Raw genomic sequence first — 24,278 nt, 5'->3', positions numbered from 1 at the left:
GTACCTCTATAAACCTGGGTTCCCACTACCCCCTCCTTAGGTTCAATAATTTGCTAGAATAGCTTCCAGAACTCAGAGAAACACATTTACTGGCTTATTATATAATAAAGGAGATGATAAAGAATTCAGATGAATGGCCAGTTGAAGAGATACATAGGGTGAGGTCTGGGCTCTGAGCGCAGGAGCTTCTGTCCTTGTAGAACTGGGGTTTGCCACCCTTCTGGTAAGGAGATGTGTTCAACGGGGAAGCTCTCTAAACCAGTAGTTCAGGTTTTTTGGGGTTTTGGGGGGTTTTTTGCGGTACGCGGGCCTCTCACTGTTGTGGCCTCTCTCGTTGTGGAGCACAGGCTCCGGACGCGCAGGCTCAGCGGCCATGGCTCATGGGCTTAGCCGCACCACGGCATGTGGAATCTTTCAGACCGGGGCACGAACGCATATCCCCTGCATCGGCAGGCGGACTCTCAACCACTGCGCCACCAGGGAAGCCCTCAGGTATTTTTATGGAGGCATCATCATGTAGGCGTGATCAACTGTTAATTCGATCTCTCCCTTCTCTGTAAGATGGGAGGTGTGGCTGAAAGTTCCAAGCTTCTAATTGTGGCTTAGTCTTTCTAGTGACCAGCCCCCATCCTGATGCTATCCAGGAGGCCACCAACAGTTGTCTCATTAGGATAAAAGATGCTCTGATCACCCAGGAAATTCAAAGGGATTTAGGAGCTCCGTGTCAGGAACCAGGGTCAAAGACCAAGTATTAGAACAAAAGATGCCCCTAGTACTCTTACTGCTTAGGAAATTATAAAGGTTTTAGGAACTCTCGCCAGGAGCCAGTTATTCTATCACAGTATCACAGGCAACACATAGAGATCTTTGCTGTCTTCAGCCTGAGAGGAGAGCAGTCCACACAACATGAGGCTGTCCTGCCTCCTCCTTGTCTGCCCAGCCTCGTACATTGCTGGACTGTTGAAGAAAGAATGGAATTTGATATCACCAACATGAAGCTTGTCCACCCATCTATCTCTGAAGACCCCTGGGATCTGTCTACTTCCCTCTGAGAGAGACATCATACATTTATTCAGTCATTAACTTGTTTAACAAGGGAGGAGGTATAGCAGATTGGAACTCTATGCTCTTGGACCTGTTAACTCTCCAAGACCCATTTTTCTCATCTCGAAAATGGGGCTAATGACAGTACCTATCTCATAGGGTTGTCCTGAGAATTCTTGAAAAGGGCTAGCATAATCGTTAGTACATAACAAATAAATGTTAGCTGCTATTATTGCTTGAGCATCAGCTGGGCACTGGCAGAAATGAGAAGCTGAATTAGACGTATGGTCTAGAAGGAGAGAGAGGAAAGCAGATCATCGCTAGATAACAAAGTGTGATCAGTTCTATTAGAGGTAGACAAGCAAGAGTTAAGGGTGAAAGGTTCTAGGTTCTCCAAACACCCTAGTTTCCCTTCTAGATATATTTTTCTGTGTGTAGGGAGGGTGGTAAGGGGTGGGGGCTCTGTCCCAACAATCTAAGTTCTTCCTTCCCTGTGCAGAGGTACTGTGAGGAAGGGACTCTAACTTGACTTCAGTGATGGTGATAGTGGGAGGTGCTCTAAGAACTCCCTATGCCTAGACTGATCCCTCATTCTTCTCCCAGAAGGTTCATATTGCTGGAGGAGTGGGGATGAGAGGAAGGAGAGGTATTCAAAGTTAGGAGGTATGTGAGATGTGCTGTTTGTATGGTTCATTTTCTTATTCCTTAGTGTATGGTGAAGCTTCCTTTGAAATGCAGGCTGATTTATCTGAGCCAGGGGACCGTTAGGGAGGTCGATGTCCATAGCTGGGCAGAACATTGCAGAGAAAACAGTACCCCTCTTTCCCCTGGACATGTGTGGTAGAGGCCATGGGAATCAGTGTGGGAGGAAAGAGGAGGCAGAGTCAGGATTATAGGCCCTTACTCCAGGTTCCCTGGAGCTTTGGCTGCTATGCTCCTGGGCCCCTCCAGCTGGCTGCCCTCTTCCTGGGCTGTTGACTGAGGAGATCTGTATGTCAGAGCCTTTCTGTCCAGAATATAGCAAGATTACTCCACAGCCAAGGCCAAGCCCAGCCTTCACAATGCAGGACTCCTGGTGACTTCCCTTGACTTCTGTGTGACTTGCGAACAGCTCAGCTTGGAGGAGAAGCTAGGGTTCTGAGTCCTGCAGTACTTAGGGCAGGAAGAATCAGAGGAGCACCAAGCACTGACTGCCTTCCGGAGTCCCACATCATCCCATCTCACCCTCCAACAAGCCTGTCAGTCCAGCATTATTATCCCTATTTTACAGAGAAAGAAACTGAAACTCAGATTAAGGGCCTTGCATGTGACATTTGCCATCATCATCAAGCATTAGTGAGTTCCTGATTAGATCATAACAATTCTTTGCTCAAACCGGCTAATGAAAACCTGAAGTCGTGACAATAGCCTACGAAGTTCTGCCCATTGCCTTTCCTCTCTAACCACCTCACTTCCACCCTTCCTGCTCACTCTGCTCCAGCCACTCTGGCCTCTTTGCTATTTACTCCGTAAAATGACAGGCACATTTCCACGTTCCCACCTTAGGGCCTTTGTTTTTCCTTCACAAGAATGTAAGCTCTACAAAGGCAAGGTAATCGTCATCTCGTTCTCGGATGTATCTCCAGCCCTCAGAACAGTCCGTGGCATTTACCAGGTTCTCAATAAATGTGTGCCTGGTGAATGAATGAATAAATGAATACTGAGACCTAAGATTGCGGGCTGGAAGCCTCTGGAGTGGAGGGTATTCGTTCTGAGAGCTGGAGGGTGGGAGAGGGATTCAGAGTGCAGGGAGTGGCCACAACGGGCGCACGTGTCTCCGAAAAGGCTCTGGAGAAACTACATTTCCCATGAAGGTCTGGGGGCAGAGGGGCCGAGGGTGCTGCCGGGAAAAGTATACGTGCTAGAAGCCAGGGCTGGTGCCGCGAAGATGGCCGCTCAGAGAGGTGGGCTGTTGGCTGGGGTGCCAGCGAGCGTGGGGGTGGGTCGCGTCCTCGGACCCTTCCCGACTTGATATACCAGGTAGAACCCACCCGCGGGGCTCTGCGGAAAGATGGATGGGCGCCGGGCAGAGGAGAGGGCACCTGCGATGGGAATTGAGCCGTAATTGCAGCCCTCGAAGGAGGGTCTTGAGGGGAGGGGGCTGCGCGTGGGTTACTTCGAGACCCGGTGCGGTGGAAATAGATTCCTGCCACCCTCTCCCCGTCACCTTAACGCAACTATCTGCCTCACGTCGGCAGAATATCTTTACTGCCGGTCTAGGAGATGGGAACATCGAGGCCTGCAGAAGGGTCTCAACTAACAACCTACAAACCCCTCATTTGACGCTATCCCCCAGACAGATCCCTCAGCTAGGGTGTAGTTTCCCCGCGACAGGAGGGTCAGGCCTCAGGAGTGGAGTGGAAACTGACGCTCTGTCTGTACCCCCAGTATTCCCACTTTCCTGTGTGGTGCAGCAGTATGCCTGGGGGAAGATGGGTTCCAACAGTGAAGTGGCTCGGCTGCTGGCTAGCAGTGACCCACTGGCCCAGATCTCAGAGGACAAACCATATGCAGAGGTGAGACCCGGGCTGTATTTTAGCCTACTTTACCAGCAGGTGGGACCAAGGTACTCCTCCACTCAAGGGGCCCCAGGCAAGTCATGTGAATCAGCTGGGAAGGGAAGACAGGAAAGAGAGAGGAGGCCTCCTTGGCTTTTGAGATCTGTGCGGGTTGATGAACCCACATGGTAGCACTAGAAGAAGTGAGGTTTTGTCATAATAGACTGGAATTTCCCAAGAACTGTCAGCACTTACTGACTTTTATTTTATTATATTTTATTTATTTATTTATGGCTACATTGGGTCTTCGTTGCTGCGCGGGCTTTCTCTAGTTGCAGTGAGTGGGGGCTACTCTTCGTTGTGGTGCACGGGCTTCTCATTTCGGTGGCTTCTCTTGTTGCGGAGCACGGGCTCTAGGCACGCGGGCTTCAGTAGTTGTGGCACATGGGCTTCAGTAGTTGTAGCTCGCGGGCTCTAGAGCACAGGCTCAGTAGTTGTGGCGCACAGGCTTAGTTGCTCCGTGGCATGTGGCATCTTCCCAGACCAGGGATCGAACCCACATCCCCTGGATGGAGACGGATTCTTAACCACTGCACCACCAGGGAAGTCCCAGCACTTACTGAATTTTAATTCAGCCCTCCTTGACAATTTACTTTGACTAAGTTTGACTTTTTTTTTTTTTTTTTGTGGTACGCGGGCCTCTCACTGTTGTGGCCTCTCCCGTTGCAGAGCACAGGCTCTGGACGCGCAGGCTCAGCAGCCATGGCTCACGGGCCCAGCCGCTCCCCGGCATGTGGGATCTTCCGGGACCTGGGCACGAACCCGTGTCCCCTGCATCGGCAGGCGGACTCTCAACCACTGTGCCACCAGGGAAGCCCAAGTTTGACATTTTTAATAACCTAAAATATATTTTTTTCCTGCCCATTTAGTAGAGAAAAAGCCAAAGCACAGGAAGGCTTAGCCTCTACTTCTGAGACTAGAATAAATGAATGTTAACCCCTCACAGAGCCACCCGAGAGTCAGAGCTTTTCAGTGACCTTGACAATGCAGGTTTCATTCTCCTCACTGGACAGATGGAGAAACTGATACCCAGAGACAGGAAATAACTAGCCCAAGCCTCCACAGCTGATTGGAGGCAGAGCCTGGACTAGAGCTTGGGTCTCCTGACTCCTGGTGTTCTGGGTCTGCTGCCCTCATGTATGTCTGTGATGGTATGAGCATTTATACCCGGTCTTGGGAGTCCCATTTCAGAACTTGGCTGCCCTGTGGATAGCACAGGGTAACGGATTGGGGCAGGCCAGTGGGTGGTGCCAGCTTCTTCCTTTTTCCCTCCCAAGTTTCCTGTTTTTACAGCTGTGGATGGGGGCCCACCCCCGGGGAGATGCCAAGATCCTTGACAACAGCATCTTGCAGAAGACCCTAGGCCAGTGGATTGCTGAGAACCAGGACTGCTTGGGTTCGAAGGTCAAGGACACCTTTAACGGCAAGCTGCCCTTTCTCTTCAAAGTGCTCTCAGTCGAAACGGCCCTGTCTATCCAGGCACACCCTAACAAGGTACAGGATCAGGGTAGGGCACAGAGGTCAGGGTAGAGAAGAACTTATGTCAAGGCCCTCCCACAACATTTACTGCTGCTTTTACCCTGCCCATGCCAGGCTCCAGCCCCAAATTAAATCCAAGCCTTCAACTCCCAGTTTAGCTCTGCCAAGCCAATTGCTGGTGACACATGTGGCAGCTAAGTTTAAGTGGACAGCTGACCAGCCTGTGCCAGGAGAGCTTCTCCACACTTGTTCCTGGGCTCCCCTCAGCTAACCCAGGACTATTCATATCTGCCATTTTTCCACCTGGCTCTCTCAAAGAGTTTACCTTCCAAGGCAGGGCAAGTACCCTAGTCATTGCCTCAGCTCCACTCCCATGTCTTTCTGCACAAGCCTGTGAGTCACAGCCTAAGCATTTGTGTGTCCAAACTCCTCATTTCTAGATGAGCAAAGTAAGACCCAGAGAAGAGAGGGATTTACCCAAAGTCACACAGCTTGTTAGTGTCAGAGCTTGGCTTGGTGTTTGGGTTTCCTGATTCGCAGTCCTCTTAAAGCCTGCCCCACCTCTCCCCCACATTTGGTCCACATGCCTGCCTTGGGTTGGCTGAGCCCTGAGTTTCTGAATTATGCCTTGCCTGGGCTCAGTGCCAGAGGTAGGAACCTGACTGGGGAGTGTCGAGAGCAAGGTCTGGGTGAGACTGGTGTCTTCCTAGATGATGGCTGCACCTTAACCATTCTCCTCTTCCCTGGCCATCCCACAGGAGCTGGCAGAGAAGCTGCACCTCCAGGCTCCACAGCACTACCCCGATGCCAACCATAAGCCAGAGATGGCCATTGCCCTCACCCCCTTCCAGGGCTTATGTGGCTTCCGGCCAGTTGAGGAGATTGTGACCTTTCTGACAAGTAAGGTTGGGCAAAATGCTGAGAGCATGCATATTGGCCTAGGATGCATGGGCAGCCCAGGGCAGAGCTGGAACAGTGGCAGAGAACAGAGGCTGCATGTCACAGGAACTGAGGGGCTGGTTGGCCTCATGAATTCTTGACACTCCGAGGGCAGGCCCATGAGACCAGGCTCAGGTGTGATTGCTGAGGGTTGGTGGTGAGCAGTCGCTTTTCACTGCAAAGCTTGCATAGCATTGCCTGGCTCCTTGGTTAGGGATGAGATGGGGAGGCCTCCTCCAGCTTCCCACTTTTGCCCGTTCCATCTTTACCATTCCTGATATGGGCCCCGGCCTGACCTTCCTGCAGAGGTGCCCGAGTTCCAATTTCTAATTGGAGATAATGCAGCAACACAGCTGAAGCAGAGCCTGAGCCGTGACTCCCAGACTGTGGCCTCTGCTCTGCAGAGCTGTTTCTCCCACCTGATGAAGAGCGAGAAGAAGGTAGTGGTGGAGCAGCTCAACCTGTTGGTGAAGCGGATCTCCCAGCAAGGTAGGTGTCTCAGGCCTGGGTGCAACGCTCCGTCCTGGGCCTCTGGCACAGACACTAGGCTGTGGGGATAGGGTTCTCAACCCCTTTGTTCAAGTACAGCACCAAAACGGGCCTGACTTAGATGGCCTGTTAGTGACTTAGCATTTCTTTCGCAGTCTTTGTGGAACAAGGCCCTAGGTTGAGTGCTGCTTCTAGCTGCTCTCCATGGAGTGTTTTATACTTTGGGGCTAGAGAGCAGGAAGGAGATGAAGGGATCCTCTCTCTCCTCCAAAGGCCTAAAGTCCAGAGCTCTCAACCAGTAGATCTTTCCTTAAATACCTGCTCTGTGCCCAACCTTGTGCTAACTAAGGAGAGTTCAGGAAATGACTGTGATGGGTATGGTTGTGTCACCTTTGGGTTGGAGAGTCAATACAAGCAGTGAAAAACAAGGCAGAATGGACTCTTCTGCTGGGAGCATATATGGCACATGTGCTGAGGCCCCAGCTCCTTTTCCAGGCAAGCCCAGAGCTCTTCTGGTTCTGTTTCTCCCCATTTCCCCTACTACCTTTGACCCACAGGGAACTATTTATTTTACCCAAGCATATCCTACGTTTTGTTTTGTTTTGTTTTGTTTTTTGCTGTCTTCTCTGCTTGCATGCCTCTCCCTTTAGGGCTTCTTGCACTCACAGTAGAGCTGATTACTTCTGCTCAGAGCTCCCATAGCACCCTGTTCATACGTCAGGTATAGCCCTTAACACCTGTGTGTAGATATCATCACATGCACACCTGTTAAAACTGGAGTTTTCTCTAGGCCAGGGACCTGTCTCCTTGACCTTCGTGTGTCCCCACAGTGCTTAGCACAGAGTAGGCATTCAGCACGTGTCTGTATGAAGACTCGAAACAACCCTCCAATCCAGACCAACTGGTCTCTTCATTGTGGCACTGACACACTCTGCTTTTACTTAGAGACACCCTCCCCCTTCTCTCCACAGTCAAGGAAGCCCAGCTCACCACCCTCCCCTCCTCCCCCCAGTTCCCACTGCCACCACTCTTGATCAGGCTGAGCTCATCTCCCCTGCTCAGCCTCCAGGACACATTTTAGCCCTTGGTTGCATCCTGCCTCATGCTATCTGGGGTGACCAACCATGTCAGTTTGCCTGGGACTGAGTGATTTTCAGTGTTAAGGGAAGGGCCTGGGCTAACTGGGACAGTTGGTCACCCCACATGGAACCCTTGGGTTATCTCCTAACTAGATTTTAAACTCCTAGAGCAGAGGTTATCAACCAGGGGACACTGACAGTCTGGAGACATTTTTGGTTGTCAAACCCAGGTTTGGGGTGCCAGTGGTATCTCGTGGGTGGAGGCCAGGGATGCTACTGAACATTCTGCAATGCACAGGACAGTCCCCACAACAAAGAATTACCTGTCCCCAAATGTCAATAATGCTGAGGTTGAGAAACACTGTCTAAAAGGACTACACTCTAGCCCTTTTAGTGCCTAGTAGAGTGGTGGGCATATGACTATATAGATAGTCAAAATGGGGAAAACGGCCATCTGTGTAGGCTGGAATATCAAGGAAGGCTGGCCCCCAAAGGGTGGGGGATGTGACGAGGAGAATATGCCCACCAGTTTCTGATTCCTTGGGTAGGATCTTCTCTAGGACTCTCCTTGGCCAGGGTGGGGCTGTGAACACCACTGAGGGTTCCTAAGTGGCCTTGGGTTGCTCTGTGACCCTCAGTGGCTGCTGGAAACAACATGGAGGACATCTATGGGGAACTCTTGCTGCAGCTGCACCAGCAGTACCCAGGTGATATCGGATGCTTTGCCATCTACTTCCTGAACCTGCTTACCCTGAAGCCGGGGGAGGCCATGTTTCTGGAGGCCAACGTGCCCCATGCCTACCTGAAAGGAGGTGAGCCGCATTTCAGCAGTGAGCCCCACTGCCATCCGCCTCAGGCCTTGTTTCACCATCTGGACAAAACAGGAGGGGGTGGTCGAGGAGACCACTTTTAAAGTCCCATCCAGCTCTGACCTCCCAAGGTTCCTGGGGTCAGCAGGGAAGTGACCAATAGGGACGATGAATGCCAGCTTCAGTTGGACAACTGCTTGGATCCTCACACCACCCCTGTGAGGTCATGATGCTCTCATGTTAAGACCTGTCAATATGTGTGGGAACCACAGTTTGAATCCAGGCTATATTGGATCAAGGGCGTTGTTCTCTTCCCTGCCTTCACATGTCTGTCCTGTCTTTGCAGAGATTTTATGTTAAAAAACACATTGCTGGGCTTCCCTGGTGGCGCAGTGGTTGAGAGTCCGCCTGCTGATGCAGGGGACACGGGTTTGTGCCCCGGTCCGGGAAGATCCCACATGCCGCGGAGCGGCTGAACCCGTGAGCCATGGCCGCTGAGCCTGCGCGTCCAGAGCCTGTGGAGAGGCCACAACAGGGAGAGGCCCGCGTACCGCAAAAAAAACAAAAAAACAAAAAACCCAAAAAAACACATTGCCACAGAACGGTGTCACATTTTGACTGTTGGCCATTTATCTACTCGTGGACAGGATTCTGTGGTAGAAGGGGAAATTATAAAATCTCTAGAGGGTTGGGGCTCCTCCAGGGGATAAACATGACTCCCCTTGACAATGGTGGGTGACGTGTCACCTGTTTTGGTATCTGTTATCTCAGCCCATTCTCACAGAAGACGCAATTCACATATTTTTATCTAATTCTACAGAGAGCTCATGGCACTCAAGTTAGAAGGCCCTGCCCTGGAGAGCCAAATTCCAAGGCATCCTTCATTAGCTTACCACATGACAACTGTCTGTCCCCAGACTGCGTGGAGTGCATGGCATGTTCGGACAACACGGTGCGTGCTGGCCTGACGCCCAAGTTCATCGATGTGCCAACTTTGTGTGAAATGCTCAGCTATATCCCCAGCCCCAGCCAGGACAGGCTTTTTCCTCCAGCACGGAGTCAGGAAGACCCCTACCTCTCTATCTATGATCCCCCTGTGCCAGACTTCACCGTTATGAAGATGGAGGTGAGTGAGGGCTGTGGTGGGTGTTTTTTTTTTTTTTTTTTTTTGTGGTGGGTGTTTTTGTGTGGCATGAAGAACACTGGCAAGGGCCACAATGTGGAGTATACCTGGGGCTGGGTTTCCTTTCTGCCAAGCTCGCGTGATGGGAGAATGGCCACAGGGCCTGTCTGTGGCTCTCTGCACCAGGGACCAGACAAGGGCCTCCGTGCTGACAAAAGCCCGAGCCGTGGGGGAGAAGGTGGCAGAGCTCTCCCTCTCCCTGTCCTTGGGGTTGTCCTGGGACCCCTGTGAGCTAACAGCAGCTCAAACCCTGCTCCATCTTGCTGTTTCTTTCTGCCCAGGTGCCTGGCTCCGTCACTGAATATAGGGTCTTGGCGCTGGACTCTGCAAGTATCCTCCTGATGGTGCAGGGGACAGTGACAGCCAGCACCCGCACAGCCCAGGCCACAATCTCCCTGAAGCGTGGCGGGGTGCTCTTCATTGGGGCCAATGAGAGTGTCTCACTGAAGCTCACGCTGCCTAAGGACCTGCTGATGTTCCGTGCCTGCTGCCTGCTGTAGAGGCCACAGCCTTCCTGGCTCTTCTCTGCCAGTCACCCTACATCCTGGCCAGCCTCACCTCCTCAGGCCCAGCCCAAATCCCTTCCCTGTTCCGGGCTCTTTGGGTATACCCTGAAAGAGCTGGGGTAGAAGAGCTTGAAGTCAGTGACTCCTGAGCAGGCCTAGGCTGAACCGTCTTCTTCCTGGTAGGAGGGGCCCACGTGAGAACTGAGGGCTAATACTCCCCTTGTATTCTTGCCACCCTTGAGCCAGGCTCTCCCCGATGCACGAAGCTGCAGCTGTTCCAGCCTATAGCATTAGGCAGGGTGGTGAAATCTATGATTAGCTCAATATCAGTCACGGCAAGATAGGTAATTAATTTGGAAGAACAGGGTTCTGGCCCCAGGACTGCCCATTTCCTCAGTGCAGAGAAGGAGGGAAAAGGGTAGGCCTGTGGACTAATGTTGCTGTGTCAAAGCAATTAAAGATCACCTGTGTTGAGGCCTGTGGGCTAAAGAGTACTCAGCCTTTGCCATTCCAGTCCCTGAAGCGGGCTGAAAGAGCCCTCCCTGGATGTTGTCCAGTTTTTGCTTTATTCCTGTTTCAGACAGCTTCCTGAGGTAGGCAGGCTAGACTCCAGAGGTCTTATAAAGGAAGGTGTGGGAGAGATAGCCTGCTGTAGCTTCAGCTGCAGAGCTTGCAGGCAAACCTTGGGCCCTCCAGCCCTGCACACAGTGGAATATGGGTCTAAAGAAAGGCATTGTCAGTGCAGAGGTTCTCTCCAGTGCTTTAGTTGGCTTTAGGGCAGGGATCATCAGGCTAAGGCCAGCAGGCTGGATCTGGCCACGCCCTTTCATTTACATACCGTCCAGCTCCATTCAGGCTACAATGGCAAAGTTGAGTAGGTGCACCGAACTGTATGGCCTGCAAAGCCAAATGTACTGACTGGCCCTTCACAAAGGTTGTCAATCACTTCTCTAGAGCACATTAAGTCACTGTAGATACAGGGACTAAAGGACAGGACAATCTAATTAGTGTTGTGAAGAGAAATCAAGCTACTTTTTTCCTACAATGGCAGGAAGTATCTATGAGGGCATCTACTCTCCCTGTGCCTACCCTCTAGAGGTGGGACACACCCAGGAGGTTGCACAGCTGTGTGTTTTGCCACTGAAGTTTCTGACTAGCAGTCTTAGATGCTATCACCCCAGACTAAGCAGAGACCCAGGCTAGTAGCTCCTTCCTGTAGGTAACGGATTAATCTCACACAAAAGAATCTTTCTGGGCTGCTGCCCACACTAGACCTGTACAATGGAATTCCAGGAAACTACCTTCAAAAAAGTTCTAGCCAATCTGTTCGGCTTTTTCTGGCTTCCAGTAAATTTTCTTCAGCTGAAAAAAAAACCCTGAAAAACAAAACAAAACCTGGGAAGAAAGGGTCTGCCAAAGGGAATTCATTCTAATGAGAAGTGATATGCAAAGGCCTATTCCATCCGTGGTCTCCAATGAGCAGGCCTGAAAACTACGCCTATTGGGAACAGGAGAAAGGAGAGGCAGTCCTCAGAAGAACGGTTGGGGCTATTAGGCTATTTCTTCATTTCAGAATTCAGAAGGGGCAATGACTGTGGTCTAGGCCTTTGTTAAAAATCCTATTGCAACACAGAGACTCAGGCTCAACTAGCATGATTGTATTTATTCTTACAAACTTACAGAGCTATAGAAGCCTAAGCCAAGAGTTCTGTAGAGTAAACACCATACAGTACCACTCCCATCTGTGAGGTAAGCCTGAATACCTCCCTGTCTCCTCAGAGCGCTGTCACCTGCAACACACCCAGCACTTTTAATTAAGGCAGTCTGGTTCTAGACACCTTGGTGCCTTTATTCGTGACATTCGTGGCTTCTAGCCCCAAGCAATCGACCATTTCTACCCTTCCTTGCTGTACAATGTTTTTGCAACTTTTTCTACGAAGGTAATGCCTTCCACACAGGGTCAACCAGCTCTGAAACATTCCGGGGGAGAGGTGTGGCCAAATACACCAGTGTGGCTTTACGACAGCAACCACCGGAGGGCCTGGTTCTTGGGGTCCTGCTGCCATCCTCACCCCCAGCAGCTGTCAAACACTCAGGCTACTCTGTCCTAACCAAATGAAGCAACAGACTGGGCAAGTTCCCAAGTTGGGGTCACACCTCAATCCTGACTACCCTACCCCTTAGGCTGGGAACCCTGTCCACTTCCATTCAGTCCCATTTGGTTGTAGGTAAGGCCAAAAAAAAAAAGAGAACCACTAAAAAATTAAATTCCAGAGAGAGGTCTGGTATAGCAAGAGATGCTATCTACTGGGGGTCACAGGAGATGATGCCGGCCTTTTGGTGTTTTCATACTGGGGACTGAAAGGCTGTATTGAACCCAGAGGTTTACTGTAAAGCCCAATCCTGAGTATCCACTGTGAGGCCCATGCTGTGGTCAGAGGAATCTGGATGCAACAGAATGGCTTTCCCTAGGGTGAAGGGAGGCCCTCTGCAATGGCAAGATTATTTCCTCGGGGGGGGGGGGGGGGGCGTGGGAGCTTTCCCAGGTCCCTCCTCCTCATCCTGTCTGTGAGTCTCTGTCTCTGTCAAAGCCCACATATCTGCACATGTATACTTTTCACCCATTGCTGCTACTCAAGTGTAAAAAGTTAAATAGGGGAATTCCCTGGCGGTCCAGTGGTTAGGACTCCGCGCTTCCACTGCAGGGGCCTGGGTTTCATCCCTCCCTGGACGGGGAACCAACACAAGCCGCAGTGCGGGGGGGGTGGGGGAAAATATACAGTTAAACAAATGGGAAGGCACCTAACTACTCCTGCAGCTCCCTCTGCTGGTAAGCAAAAAGTGCAGGCTTCCGGGGCGAGCTCCAGAACCTTCACCCAACCTTAGCTCAAGGACTGGGTGAAGATACTAGCTAAGACCAAGGTGAAGAATGGCAACCAAGGAAAGACAAATTTTGTCTACACAGTAGAGCAGTTTTTCTCTAAGGATGGACGGACCAAGTTACTAAGCTCACCCAGACAGTTGGACCAGATGGGAATGCTGTGCTTCCAGGGATTCTGGAAGCCTTGATCAGGTTGTGCCATTAAGCAACCTGCTGAACAGTCAAACAGGAACAACTGGAAGAGGGCCTTCAAAGGGCCCTGCTTTATGTTCTCTTGAAGGTCAAATAGGTAACCCATCTTGGAGCTAGGAAGAGGAGGAGAGCATATGGAATTTCTTGAACTGGATTGGTCCCAAATAGTTAAATTCTTTTTCAGAGACTCCCAGCTGCAAGCCATAAAGTGCTGTTCTCTGCCTCCACACAACATATCCAGCACAACCTGGGCGCAGGAGCTCTCCTTTCCCCTCCATACGGCATGGTGACAAAGATGTCTGCAAGTTTTTCTCTTAGCCAACTTTGTCACTCACCATAAGAACCAGAATTCCTCTGTTCCTTCCCTTATTAAAGTGGTTTCTCCAACCATTCCAACAGCAGAGGAAAACTGCAGAATCCCACCTATCCCCTGTGGCCCAGATGGGGGCCTCTGGCCTGAGAAGCACCAGGTATGGGGTAACTGCGGTCACTGACTTTCCCAGAGGGTCAGTGTCTCCAGTGATTCGGGGGTTGACAGCAGTTCCCACTGCACTCTGTGACCAATGAAGGGCCAACAGGACTCTGCAGTCATGGTGAGCAGGGCCCATCTTAGGGGGTTATGTCTACTGGAGGGTACAGGAGGAAGCATCCCTAAGACAGCACCAGCAGCAGGAGCATGTGGAGGAAGTCATAGGCTTGGGGGGAATGAGGTCCAAGTCTTCATCATCTGGAATCTCATCCAGGTGGTACCCATCCTGGAGCAGCTGCCGGCTCACATCCTGGTTCACCTGCTAAGAGCAGGAGAGGAGAGAACTATAAGCCAGGCTACAAGGCAGAAATAACTGCTGCCCAAAAGGCAGACCCGCATTTCCTTACTATGCATGCTCCACCCTCAGGCCAAGCCCACACAACCTGGGATTACAGGAAGAAGTGCCTCACCCAGCAGGGAGGGACATCCAGGGGCCTGAGCCAGTACTATCCAGGCTGCATTGTCACTAGCTGCCAGGGCAGCTGCCCTCACTAAAGAATCCTGAGAAAGCTGATATAAATATCAGATTACAGATTATGTTTGAAAGTCAAGACCTGACCATTCCCACTGGGAACCCAGACTGGTCCCTATGAAGGCTGAAGAATATGGAACAATGATAACAGAATAATCGGGTAGAAGGGTAGAGGAATATGGGTTAGAGTTGAACGGGGTGGGGAATAGCTTATTCTGCACTGCCAGTTAGCCATGTCATCCTTTGATGCCAACATAGCTCATTCCTTGCAAAGTGGCATCTGTCAGCCCGGCTTCACCAATTCCACTGAACAGAAGGAAAATGAGACTGCAGAGTGTAGGACTTTCTCTGGTTCTTGGCTAATTTTTTTTTCTTTTTTTTTTAACAATCTTAGGCAGCCAGAGGTTCAAGGAGGATACAGTTTTCAAACTGCCTGTATTCTGTGGCAGAAACTCAGGGGGCGGCCAAGGGTTTCCAGGAGAATAAGGAAGAAATACCAGTGGTATACAGTCAGGTCCCCAGCACTTCATCTCTGTCAAAGGCAGTAAGCCGCACGTGCCAGAACTTTACGTCCCCGTGTTTCTGTCTGGGCCAGTCACTCTGGAAACTGTCCAAAAGGCCAGCCCAGGAGTATCTATCTCTGTCTCAGTTCCCATAGATGGAACAACTGAAGGAACAGAAGTCGGCCTGGAAGAAAGCAAGCTTGGTGGAGGATGGCCAGGGGAGGGACAGAAATGCTAATCTCAGATAAAACACAATCAAAAGAAGGGAGACTAGAATTACTGTGTGATGCTGGAGGCAGGACTAGGACCACTAAGTCCAGGCTGCAGGAGACACTTCCAATTAACAAGGAAGACTTCTCTACGAGCTACCTGAATTGTGTGTGCCGGTGGGGGAAGACAGGCAGCAAGGTTTCTTGAAGGTAGTACTCACTACTCACTACCCAATTACAAGAAGCATTCAAACAAGCAGAGGATGGTAAACACTTAGCTGGGATTTATCAAGAGGATTCCTTTTCTAAGTGGTGGCCTGGATTAGAAGACTAGTGAGGTCATTTCCATCCCTAAGGGTCTATGGTCTCCTGGACTTTCAACAGCACTCCTCAGACACCTAAACTTCTGCTGGAAGAAGAGGGCAGAGTAGAAGATTGGAGAACAGACTGGAAGTCTAGCACAGTGCCATGCATACAGCAGGAACCAGACAAGCATTTGGCAGCGGCAGTGACACTGCCTGCAGCCTGGCCCCACCACAGAAAGGTGCTCTGGACTTGCCTCTGCAGAGGAATACCCGGAGGAGTATCTGGATTCCAGCTCCCCATCACTAGGAGAAAAGGAAGACAGTCAGTTCGGGGAGATGCCCGTGGAGCACAGCTACAAATGGCAAGGTGCACAGCATGCAAAAGAGTCTGGAGGACTTGTGAAGCAAAGACCACACACCATAGAACTCAAACCCATAATCTGCCATGAGTATAAATGGCTCCTTCCATTGGCTCCAGCAGGGACAGGGTCACTGTCACTAACAGTGCAGACATAATAGGGCAGGATGATTCCCCCAGACAAGGTTGGTGCTTCAAATCCAAGAGCAGCAAGATCACCTATGAGTCCTCTAAGCAAGCCATCCTGGGAAGAGATAGTGCTCTGAAGCAGCAGCCCTGGAACATGCACAAAAGGTCTTGGAAGAGACAGGGAATAAGCGAAGCAAGTGATCTGAAATTTTATCCAAGTCACTCCCCAAGGGGTATTTTCAAGGAGGGCACTCACCTGTCAGAGTCGAGGGACACCAGGTTTTCATCTGGACTCTGACTAAGAGCAGTATAGCCCTTGTTAAACTTCACTGACCTGAGGGGAGATGGGGGGACAGACCAAGCATAGATGAAACGCCAGCATTTCACAGGGAAAGCCAGAGTCCTCGCCCTTATGGAAAAAAAAAAACCTGCACTACTCCTAACTTGCCTTCTGTCTGGACAGCGACCACTGCCTGCCATGTATCTGGGCACAGCTCCTCAGAATGTGCACTTCCCCACACCACTCCCCCTGCTGCTCCTGAGCAAAAGCACACCTCTTTCATGAATCAGGAAAAGCCCCATCTCCCCACCTTATTTAACCAGAGAACATAAAATCCAAAGTCCTTAGACAAATTCCTTCACCTGCTTTAGCTCTTCTTTGTGAAAGAGGCCCTGGATAAGGTCCCATCCAGCCCTCAGAGTTTACCGTCTGTTAAGAAGAAAATACAGCCCTGGCTGTTTCCACACTGCTCTCCATCCTCACTTCTGGGGATCCCAGCCACTATGCTCCCCCCTAATTTAGACAGTGAATGATCCTAGGCACTGACGAAAACTCTTATTCCAAAGCTCCTTTCCTGACGTCATCACATCCTGGAAGGGAAAGACAAGGTCGTTCCTCTTCCCGTTTTAAAACAGTGAACCGGACAGGTTGGCCTTAGGGGCATCACTAGCTGGGCCTTAAGCGTGGGTACTCTGTCTCCCAGACTACGCTAAGGCCTTCTCTGGAAACGCTTGCACAGAGGAGGTGGCGCCTGCTGAGACCTTTTCCCTGAAGAGTCGGGGCGGTTCGGCGCGGCCCCCAGCATGCCTTTTCTCCGCAGAACTGCCTTAGCCAGGTCCCGGTGCTTCTCTGGAAGTCAAAGGGACCGGGTCAGCGGAGTGTTCCCCACTCCGCCGTGCCTCCCAAACGCCAGGAGCCCGCTCTCCGAACAGACTTCCGGGTGCGGGAGCGGGCTGTAGGAGCCCCTCCGGGGTCGACCCAGCGGCGCTCCGGAGCCCGCCCGGGACGCGGCAGCCCGCCCAAGCAGAGACCCCTCAGCGGGCCGCACTCACGCAGCTTGGCCTGACTGGAAGGCGCGCGCGCCACCATGTACGGCCCCCGCTTCTCCACAGCCACCGGGGTCCGCTTCCCCAGCCAGGGGACTCCAATGCCGCTTCGCTCGGTGGGCGGCCCTGCAGCTCCGGTCCCGCTGGGCCGGGGTGCCGGGAGAGACGCCCTCGCCGCAGGCTCGCTGGGCTCCGCGGTCGCCATCGCCTGGCCCCGCCCCGCCGAGCCCCGCCTCCTGACTAACCAGCTGTCAGCCGGGAGAGAGGCGGTCCCTCCTCAAGCAAGATGGCGACGCGCAGGTGTGGGCCGTAAGCGCCCGAGCTTTCTGGTCGCGCCTGCTGCAGGGTTGGCTCAACTGTTCCGCCCTTCCGGGGGCTGGATTGTTTCAGTCCCTCCTTTCTAGCACCCTGCGGTGCTCGTAATCGGCCTGACCCTGGGGATGTCAAGCCAAGTTATGTCTCTAGTCGAAATTAAATATCGATATTTCCGGGGGGCTGCGGGTGCGCGCCCTCAGACTCAGAGCCCGTTAGGCCGTGGCGCGCACGCGCTCCCCGCAGTGTTTCCGCACAGGTCCTCTCGCCACAGCTGGAGCTCCCCAAGGGCGGACCGGGGAGAGGCTGGATTGAACCGAAAAGAGCGGTATGACAAAGGGAGGTATTAACTCCCGTCTCTACAAAAGGAAACAGGCTAGAGAGAAAGGTTCAAGGACCTTGTGGAGGTCACACAAACTAGAGGCAGTGCCTTGGGAACGCCAAACCTTCGTTATTTCCAACACCACGCTGTGCCCGAGACCTTGGATGAGACCTGACCTTCTCTAGGACTCAGTTTCCACATTTTAAAATGAAACCAACGTCACTACCTGTCGTACAGTGATAAACAAGGACAAAATAGTACTTGGAAAGAAGAGCAAAAGTGCGCTGTGTTTGGGACTTCCCTAGTGGTGCAGTGGTTAAGACTCCACGCTCCCAATGCAAGGGACCCGGGTTCCATCCCTGGTCAGGGAACTAGATCCCCCATGCATGCCAGGCAACTAAAGATCCCACGGGCAGCAACGACGATCCGGCGCAGCCAAATAAATAATAACTAAATATTAAGAAAGAAAGTGTGCTGTGTTTGTGTGCGTCGGGGCATGGAGCTGTCATGGCTCTTGACGTTTCTGAACCCCAAGGGATGTGCTTGTGGCTGGCTGGAAAGTAGCTCCAGATCCTTGTAGTAATTGCCAAATCTCACAAGGCTGTCCCAAGGTGAATTTATTAGCTTCCACAGGGTAGGTCAACAGTGTGCAACTTATGAACCCCCAGGGCCACCCAGAGAGTTGAGCAGGAGTATGCCGCAGACAGGATAAGAGGAAAGGACTAAATTTTTTGAAAAATCAGAAGCGCAAAGGAATGCTAACTATTTGGGTAGATTCCACCGCTGTTTTTGACCTCCAGACAGCAATTTCATGTGGCTCAACTTAATATTTAATCCTCCTGACCTCCCAATGAAGCACTGTTACTCCCACTAAGCAAATGAGGCTTAGATTTGGTCAAATTCACCAGTTAAGTGGTAAACCTGGAATTTGTTATTTATTATGTTTTTTTTTTATACAGCAGGTTCTTATTATCCATTTTATACATATTAGTGTATATGTCAATCCCAATCTCCCAATTCATCACATCTGCATCTATTGAGATGATCATACAGTTTTCATCCTTTTATTTTGTTAATGTGATGTTCATTAAGTCCCCTACATACAACCAAGTTCTGTTCCGAGAACGCGTTTGTAAGTCCAATTTGTTCATAAGTCTAACAAAGTTAGCCTAGGTAGCCAACTAACACAATTGGCTATATAGTACTGTACTGTAATAGGTTTATAGTATTTTTCACGCAAATAATACATAAAAAACAAACACAAATATAAAGAAGACATTTTAAATCTTACAAGTAAGTACCTTGAAAAGTATGCTGGACACGTGAACTAACTCAAGTGATTGGACATACAAACACACGTTCGCACCTTTGAAAGTTCACAACTTGAAGGTTCATATGTAGGGGACTTACTGTATCATGTTGATTGATTTGTGGATATTGAACCATCCTTGCATTCCTGGAATAAATTCCACTTGATAATGTTGTATGATACTTTAAATATATTGTTGAATTCTGTTTCCTACTATTTTGTTGAGGATCTTTGCATCTGTGTTCATCAGGGGTGAATTTTTTATCCTGCTACTTCTTTCCGAGGTTCTCTTTTCCCATCTCACCAGGTTTCAGATTTTACCTTTTGACTTTTCCTATTACTGGTAGAGCACAGATAACTGACAAATGGAGCCTATGAATCTGCGGGTCTTTCTGCGTTTCCAGGTCACCAGCCCCACCTTAATCCCCACATTAATTCATGTCATCTCCCTCTAGGGAAGAGATATTTCCCGATCCTCATATGGTACTGTCATACCTACTTCACATATATATAAGGAAAGTGACAGTCACAGGGATTGATTTGCCGAAGGCCACAAAGTTGTATAGGTAAGAGTTGAATCCTTATCTGCCTCAAAGGCCTGACCTCTTTTTATACCAGTCAGGTGTATGTCTTTAATGTTATGGACTGAATTGTGCCCCCACCCACCCAAATTCATATGTTGAAGCCCTAATCCCCAATGTGCCTTTATTCAGAGCTAAATCCTTTAAGGGGGTGATTAAGGTTAAATGAGGTCATAAGGGTGGAGCTGTAATCCAATAGGATTGGTGTCCTTTTAAGAAAAGAGACGCCAGGGAATTCCCTGGCAGTCCAGTGGTTAGGACTCTGCACTTCCACTGAAGGGGACACGGTTCAATCCCTGGTCGGGGAACTACGATCCTGCATGCCGTGCAGTGTGGCCAAAAAAAAAAAAAAAGAGACACCAAAGATGTGTGCACACAGAGAAAAAGGCCTTGTGAGGACACAGAGAAGGCAGCTCTCTGCAAGCAAAGCAGACAGTCTTATCAGAAACCAACCCTGCTGGCACCTTGATCTTGGACTTCCAGCCTCCAGAATTGTGAGAAATAAATTTTTTTGTGTGTTTTTATTTCTTTTTTTGGCCGCACAGCTTGCGGGATCTCAGTTTCCCAACCAGGGATGGAACCTGGGCCACGGCAGTGAAAGTGCCAAATCCTAACCACTAGACCATCAGGGAACTCCTAAATTTCTGTTCTTTAAGCCTGTGGTATTGTTATGGCAGCCCTAGTACACTAATATAAATGACATTCTCCAAATTTTCAGAATTTACTTCCAGAGCTTAATACTTGCTCTAACATGATACTTTTAGAATTAAAATGCTGGGCAGAAAGCTAATCATAAATAAAAGCATGACCACAGCTGTGGTGAGCCAAGGCTACTACAGAATCACATCACTTTTTTTTTAACATCTCTATTGGAGTATAATTGCTTTACAATGGTGTGTTAGTTTCTGCTGTATAACAAAGTGAATCAGCTATACACATACATATATCCCCATTATCTCCTCCCTCTTGCATCTCCCTCCCACCCTCCCTACCCCACCCCTCTAGGTGGTCACAAAGCACCAAGCTGATCTCCCTGTGCTATGTGGCTGCTTCCCACTAGCTCTCTATTTTACATTTGTTGGTATAGATAAGTCCATGCCACTCTCTCATTTCGTCCCAGCTTACCCTCCTCCCTCCCACTTTTCTTTGTTTTGAACAAACCTCCCCAACGTAGGAAAATTATGCAAAATTGGGCCAAATGAACTTGCCTTTGCAAAACATGGAAGATGGACTCCATGTGCTGCTAAGGACAAGCGCCCTGGCATCTGTACAAACAGGAGAAACTGCATCGGCAGCTAGCAAAGCTTAGGAAAGAATGGCTAGGCTTAAACCATTTTCCTAAGCACCATGATTATAAAAATGATTATAATGAATAAGACCTAATCTTATTAATCTTTCATTCTCATTATAAGCCTGCAAAGTAGCTCCCATTTTCAGATCATAAAACAGAAGCACAGGAAGGTTGGCTAACTTATCCATAGTCATATAACTGCTATATAGAATGGGATTTGAACATAGGTCTAAATACAAACCATTTTCTCACCCTATTTCTACATTGTGTTGCCTTCTGTTGGTTGATGGGTAAATGTAAAAAAAAAAAAAAAATGCTGGACATACTCACATCATGTCCCTCTTGAGGTGATATAATTGGAATTTCACATCATCTGTGTAGTACTGTAGTACCCCCTTACCCATGCAGGATACATTCCAGGACCCCCAGTGGATGCCTGAAACTGGGGATAGTACAGAACGAACCCTGTAAAGACTATGTTTTTTCCTATACATACCTGTGATAAAGTTTAATTTATAAATTAGGCACAGTAAGAGATTAACAATAACTAATAAAAATGTAGTGTAATAAAAGTTATGTGAATGTGGTCTCTCTCTCTCCCTCAGAATATCTTATTGTACGAATTTAATGTCTTTCCATCTTAACTAAGCGCTTATCTCACTGTGGCTATAACTTTTGCAGTTCAAGGTTCAACAGCAAAACTAGCACAAATATTTTTCCTTCTTCACGATAAAACAGACTGGAGTTGTTCTTAGACCTTAGCACCCTCAGCATAGGACTTTTTTTTCTTTCCTTATTAAGTCAAGAACTTTCACCTTTTCACTTAAAGGAAGCACTTCCCAGGTTCTCTTTAGCATATGCAAATTGCCAGCATTACTACTCTTGCACTTTGGGGATATTATTAAGTAAAGTTATTTGAACACAAGCACTGTGATATCATGATAGTCAACCTGATAACTAAGACAGCTACTAAGTGACTAATGGGATGGATGGGATGGAGAGGGAAAGCGAAAGATTTCATTATGCTACTCAGAACGGTGCTCAATTTAAAACATGTTTATTTCTGGAATTTTCCATTTAATATTTTTGTACCTCAGTTTACTATGGGTAACAAATTGCAGAAAGCAAAACTGCAGATAAGGGAAGGGACTACTATATCCTTGCCAGAAACATTTAACTGGATTTTAATATGAGGAAACAATCAGGAAGATGCAGATGTAGGACATTCTACACCACTGGCCTGGCCTCTTCAGAAAAATCAATTGTATATATTTTATGCCAAACTTCTTGAAGCATGTTAATGGTACTGTGGTTATTTAGGAGGAAAAGGCCTCTCTCTTAAACGTTGCTTAAGTATTTAGGGGTAGGGGCTTCCCTGGTGGCACAATGGTTAAGAATCCGCCTGCCAATGCAGGGGACACGGGTTTGAGCCCTGGTCCGGGAAGATCCCACGTGCTGTGGAGCAACTAAGTTCGTGTGCCACAACTACTGAGCCTGTGCTCTAGGGCCCATGAGCCACAACTACTGAGCCCACATGCCACAACTACTGAAGCCCACATGCCTAGAGCCCGTGCTCTGCAACAAGAGAAGCCACCACAATGAGAAGCCTGCACACCCCAACGAAGAGTAGCCCCTGCTCGCCACAACTACAGAAAAGCCCAAGTGCAGCAACGAAGACCTGACACAGACAAAAATAAATAAATAAAATAAATTTATTTAAAAAAAAGTATTTAAGGGGCTTCCCTGGTGGCACAGTGGCTGAGAGTCCGCCTGCCGATGCAGGGGACACGGGTTCGTGCCCTGGTCTGGGAGGTCCCACATGCCGCGGAGCGGCTGGGCCCGTGAGCCATGGCCGCTGAGCCTGCGCGTCCAGAGCCTGTGCTCCACAACGAGAGAGGCCACAACAGTGAGAGGCCCGCGTACCGCAAAAAAAAAAAAAAAAAAAGCATTTAACGGGTAAAGTGTCACGTCTGGAACTCATTTTCAACTGATTGAGGAAAAAAAGTGTATATACTAGAACGAAACAAATGTAGCAAATCATTAATCGGTTTGAAATTTTTCAAAACAGAGTAGGGAAAGAAAAAGCTAGAGACCCCATTCTGTTAGGGTAGAAGCCCTACCCATCATCAAGCTATGACTGTGTTCTAGCTCTACCTAAAAGTAGACCATATTGTTAGTTTCACATCTCTACTTCTTAAAAAGGGGGAAAGGGGGACGTTTTGGTAGGGAATCAGCCTTTTATAAAAGGTCATTTGTGTTAAATCTTACCAAAACTGATTTTTTTTTCCTTTTTTTGGCCACATCACGTGGCATGCACGATCTTATTTCCCCGACCAGGAATCGAACCCATGCCCCCTGCAGTGGAAGCACGAAGTCTAAACCACTGGACCGCCAGGGAAGTCCCCGATAACTGATTTTACTAACATTTCCTTACATGGCTTTAGGAGAGAAGACATCTAAATTTCAACCTACTATTAATCCAATTCGCCTGAGGCTGCAGTCTGAACTGGCTGTATTATAAGTCACTCAAACCTAAAACCTCTTTATCCAGCAGCTGGTTTCTACTATTACGGGGCTTCTAAAGTAAGACAGGATTTGTGTATTTTATTCTCTCAAGTAAACTTGGACTTCCCTGGTGGCGCAGTGGTTAAGAATCCGCCTGCCAACGCGGGGGTCACGGGTTCGAGCCCTGGTCCAGGAAGATCCCACATGCTGCAGAGCAACTAAGCCCGTGCGCCAGAGCCCTCGAGCCACAACTACTGAGCCTGCGTGCTGCAACTACTGAAGCCCATGTGCCTAGAGCCTGCGCTCCACAGCAATAAGAAGCCTGTGCACCACAATGAAGAGTAGTCCCGGCTGGCCGCAACTAGACAGAAAGCCTGCACGCAGCAACAAAGACCCAATGCAGCCAAAAAAATAAATAAATAAATAAAATTACTTAAAAAAAAAAACAAACCTCATTTACTCAGTTCTTTAAGCAGAAAGCCTCCAAATCTACCCCAGCAAAGTCTTCGACGTCCAAGGCTAATACTGTACTGCGAGGGAAGAACATGTAGGGAAAAAAAGAGGCACTAAGGGGCTGGCTATTATCAGCACATCCTCAAGACTATCTTAATGACCACTTTAAAACTTTATTTCACCCATTTTTGGGAAGGTACACAATTTGATCTATCCCCAAGGACATCCAATCCCCTAAGTCCAGGGTACTTGCTGGCCTGTCAGCAAGAAAATTCTATATAAATGACTTTTAATTTTTAGCTAATTTACCAGCCAGTGCACCCAAATATGTTTATGTAGCTGACTTTCATGTTGGGCGGTTTCCAGAGAATTGAAGCAGTTCTCTCAGCATATAACACAGAAACCAATGAAACCAACGACCCTATAATAGTTCGTTTTTTTTGCTTTTTAATGCAAACACATGAAACAATACCTAA

General features: G+C 49.2%; 2 protein-coding genes across 10 annotated transcripts; one reads left to right on the top strand and one right to left on the bottom strand.

Moving 5' to 3' along the window:
• Positions 1–2,925: 2,925 nt before the first annotated feature.
• On the top strand, positions 2,926–10,138 carry MPI (mannose phosphate isomerase). 8 transcript variants are annotated; one of them, XM_079914547.1, is made up of 8 exons: positions 2,958–2,987; positions 3,472–3,599; positions 4,935–5,135; positions 5,879–6,020; positions 6,366–6,548; positions 8,266–8,439; positions 9,354–9,562; positions 9,901–10,138. In XM_079914547.1, the coding sequence occupies exons 1-8, from the start codon at positions 2,972–2,974 to the stop codon at positions 10,117–10,119; spliced, it is 1,272 nt and encodes a 423-aa protein (XP_079770673.1). In that variant the 5' UTR covers positions 2,958–2,971; the 3' UTR covers positions 10,120–10,138. The 8 variants fall into 8 exon arrangements, with proteins under 8 accessions (XP_079770677.1, XP_079770673.1, XP_079770674.1 ...); XM_079914548.1 differs by having other exon boundaries at positions 4,919–5,135; XM_079914550.1 differs by having other exon boundaries at positions 2,981–3,063.
• A 3,678-nt stretch (positions 10,139–13,816) lies between these two features.
• FAM219B (family with sequence similarity 219 member B) lies at positions 13,817–17,445 on the bottom strand. 2 transcript variants are annotated; one of them, XM_079914555.1, is made up of 5 exons: positions 17,036–17,445; positions 16,745–16,832; positions 15,960–16,037; positions 15,471–15,519; positions 13,817–13,989 (listed from the first exon to the last, which is right to left on the bottom strand). In XM_079914555.1, exons 1-5 carry the CDS (start codon positions 17,232–17,234, stop codon positions 13,822–13,824), a joined length of 582 nt encoding a protein of 193 aa, XP_079770681.1. In that variant the 5' UTR covers positions 17,235–17,445; the 3' UTR covers positions 13,817–13,821. The 2 variants fall into 2 exon arrangements, with proteins under 2 accessions (XP_079770681.1, XP_079770682.1); XM_079914556.1 differs by having other exon boundaries at positions 13,817–13,986.
• Positions 17,446–24,278: the final 6,833 nt, after the last annotated feature.

This window comes from Stenella coeruleoalba (genome assembly GCF_951394435.1).
Source record: "Stenella coeruleoalba genome assembly, chromosome: 2".
Classification (NCBI taxonomy): Eukaryota; Metazoa; Chordata; class Mammalia; order Artiodactyla; family Delphinidae; genus Stenella; species Stenella coeruleoalba.
This window is presented reverse-complemented; position numbering and strand designations above follow the sequence as displayed.

Bases quoted from the DNA above. Each gene is read 5' to 3' on its own strand.
- FAM219B (XM_079914555.1), bottom strand. From the start codon at position 17,234: ATGGCGACCGCGGAGCCCAGCGAGCCTGCGGCGAGGGCGTCTCTCCCG. The intron at 15,520-15,959 runs GTGAGTGCCCTC...CTTTTCTCCTAG, and splicing joins GTGTCCCTCGACTCTGACAG to TGATGGGGAGCTGGAATCCA. The intron at 13,990-15,470 runs GCAAGTCCAGAG...TCCTGCTCTTAG, and splicing joins CCGGGTATTCCTCTGCAGAG to CAGGTGAACCAGGATGTGAG.
- MPI (XM_079914547.1), top strand. The intron at 3,600-4,934 runs GTGAGACCCGGG...CTGTTTTTACAG, and splicing joins AGGACAAACCATATGCAGAG to CTGTGGATGGGGGCCCACCC. The intron at 9,563-9,900 runs GTGAGTGAGGGC...CTTTCTGCCCAG, and splicing joins TCACCGTTATGAAGATGGAG to GTGCCTGGCTCCGTCACTGA.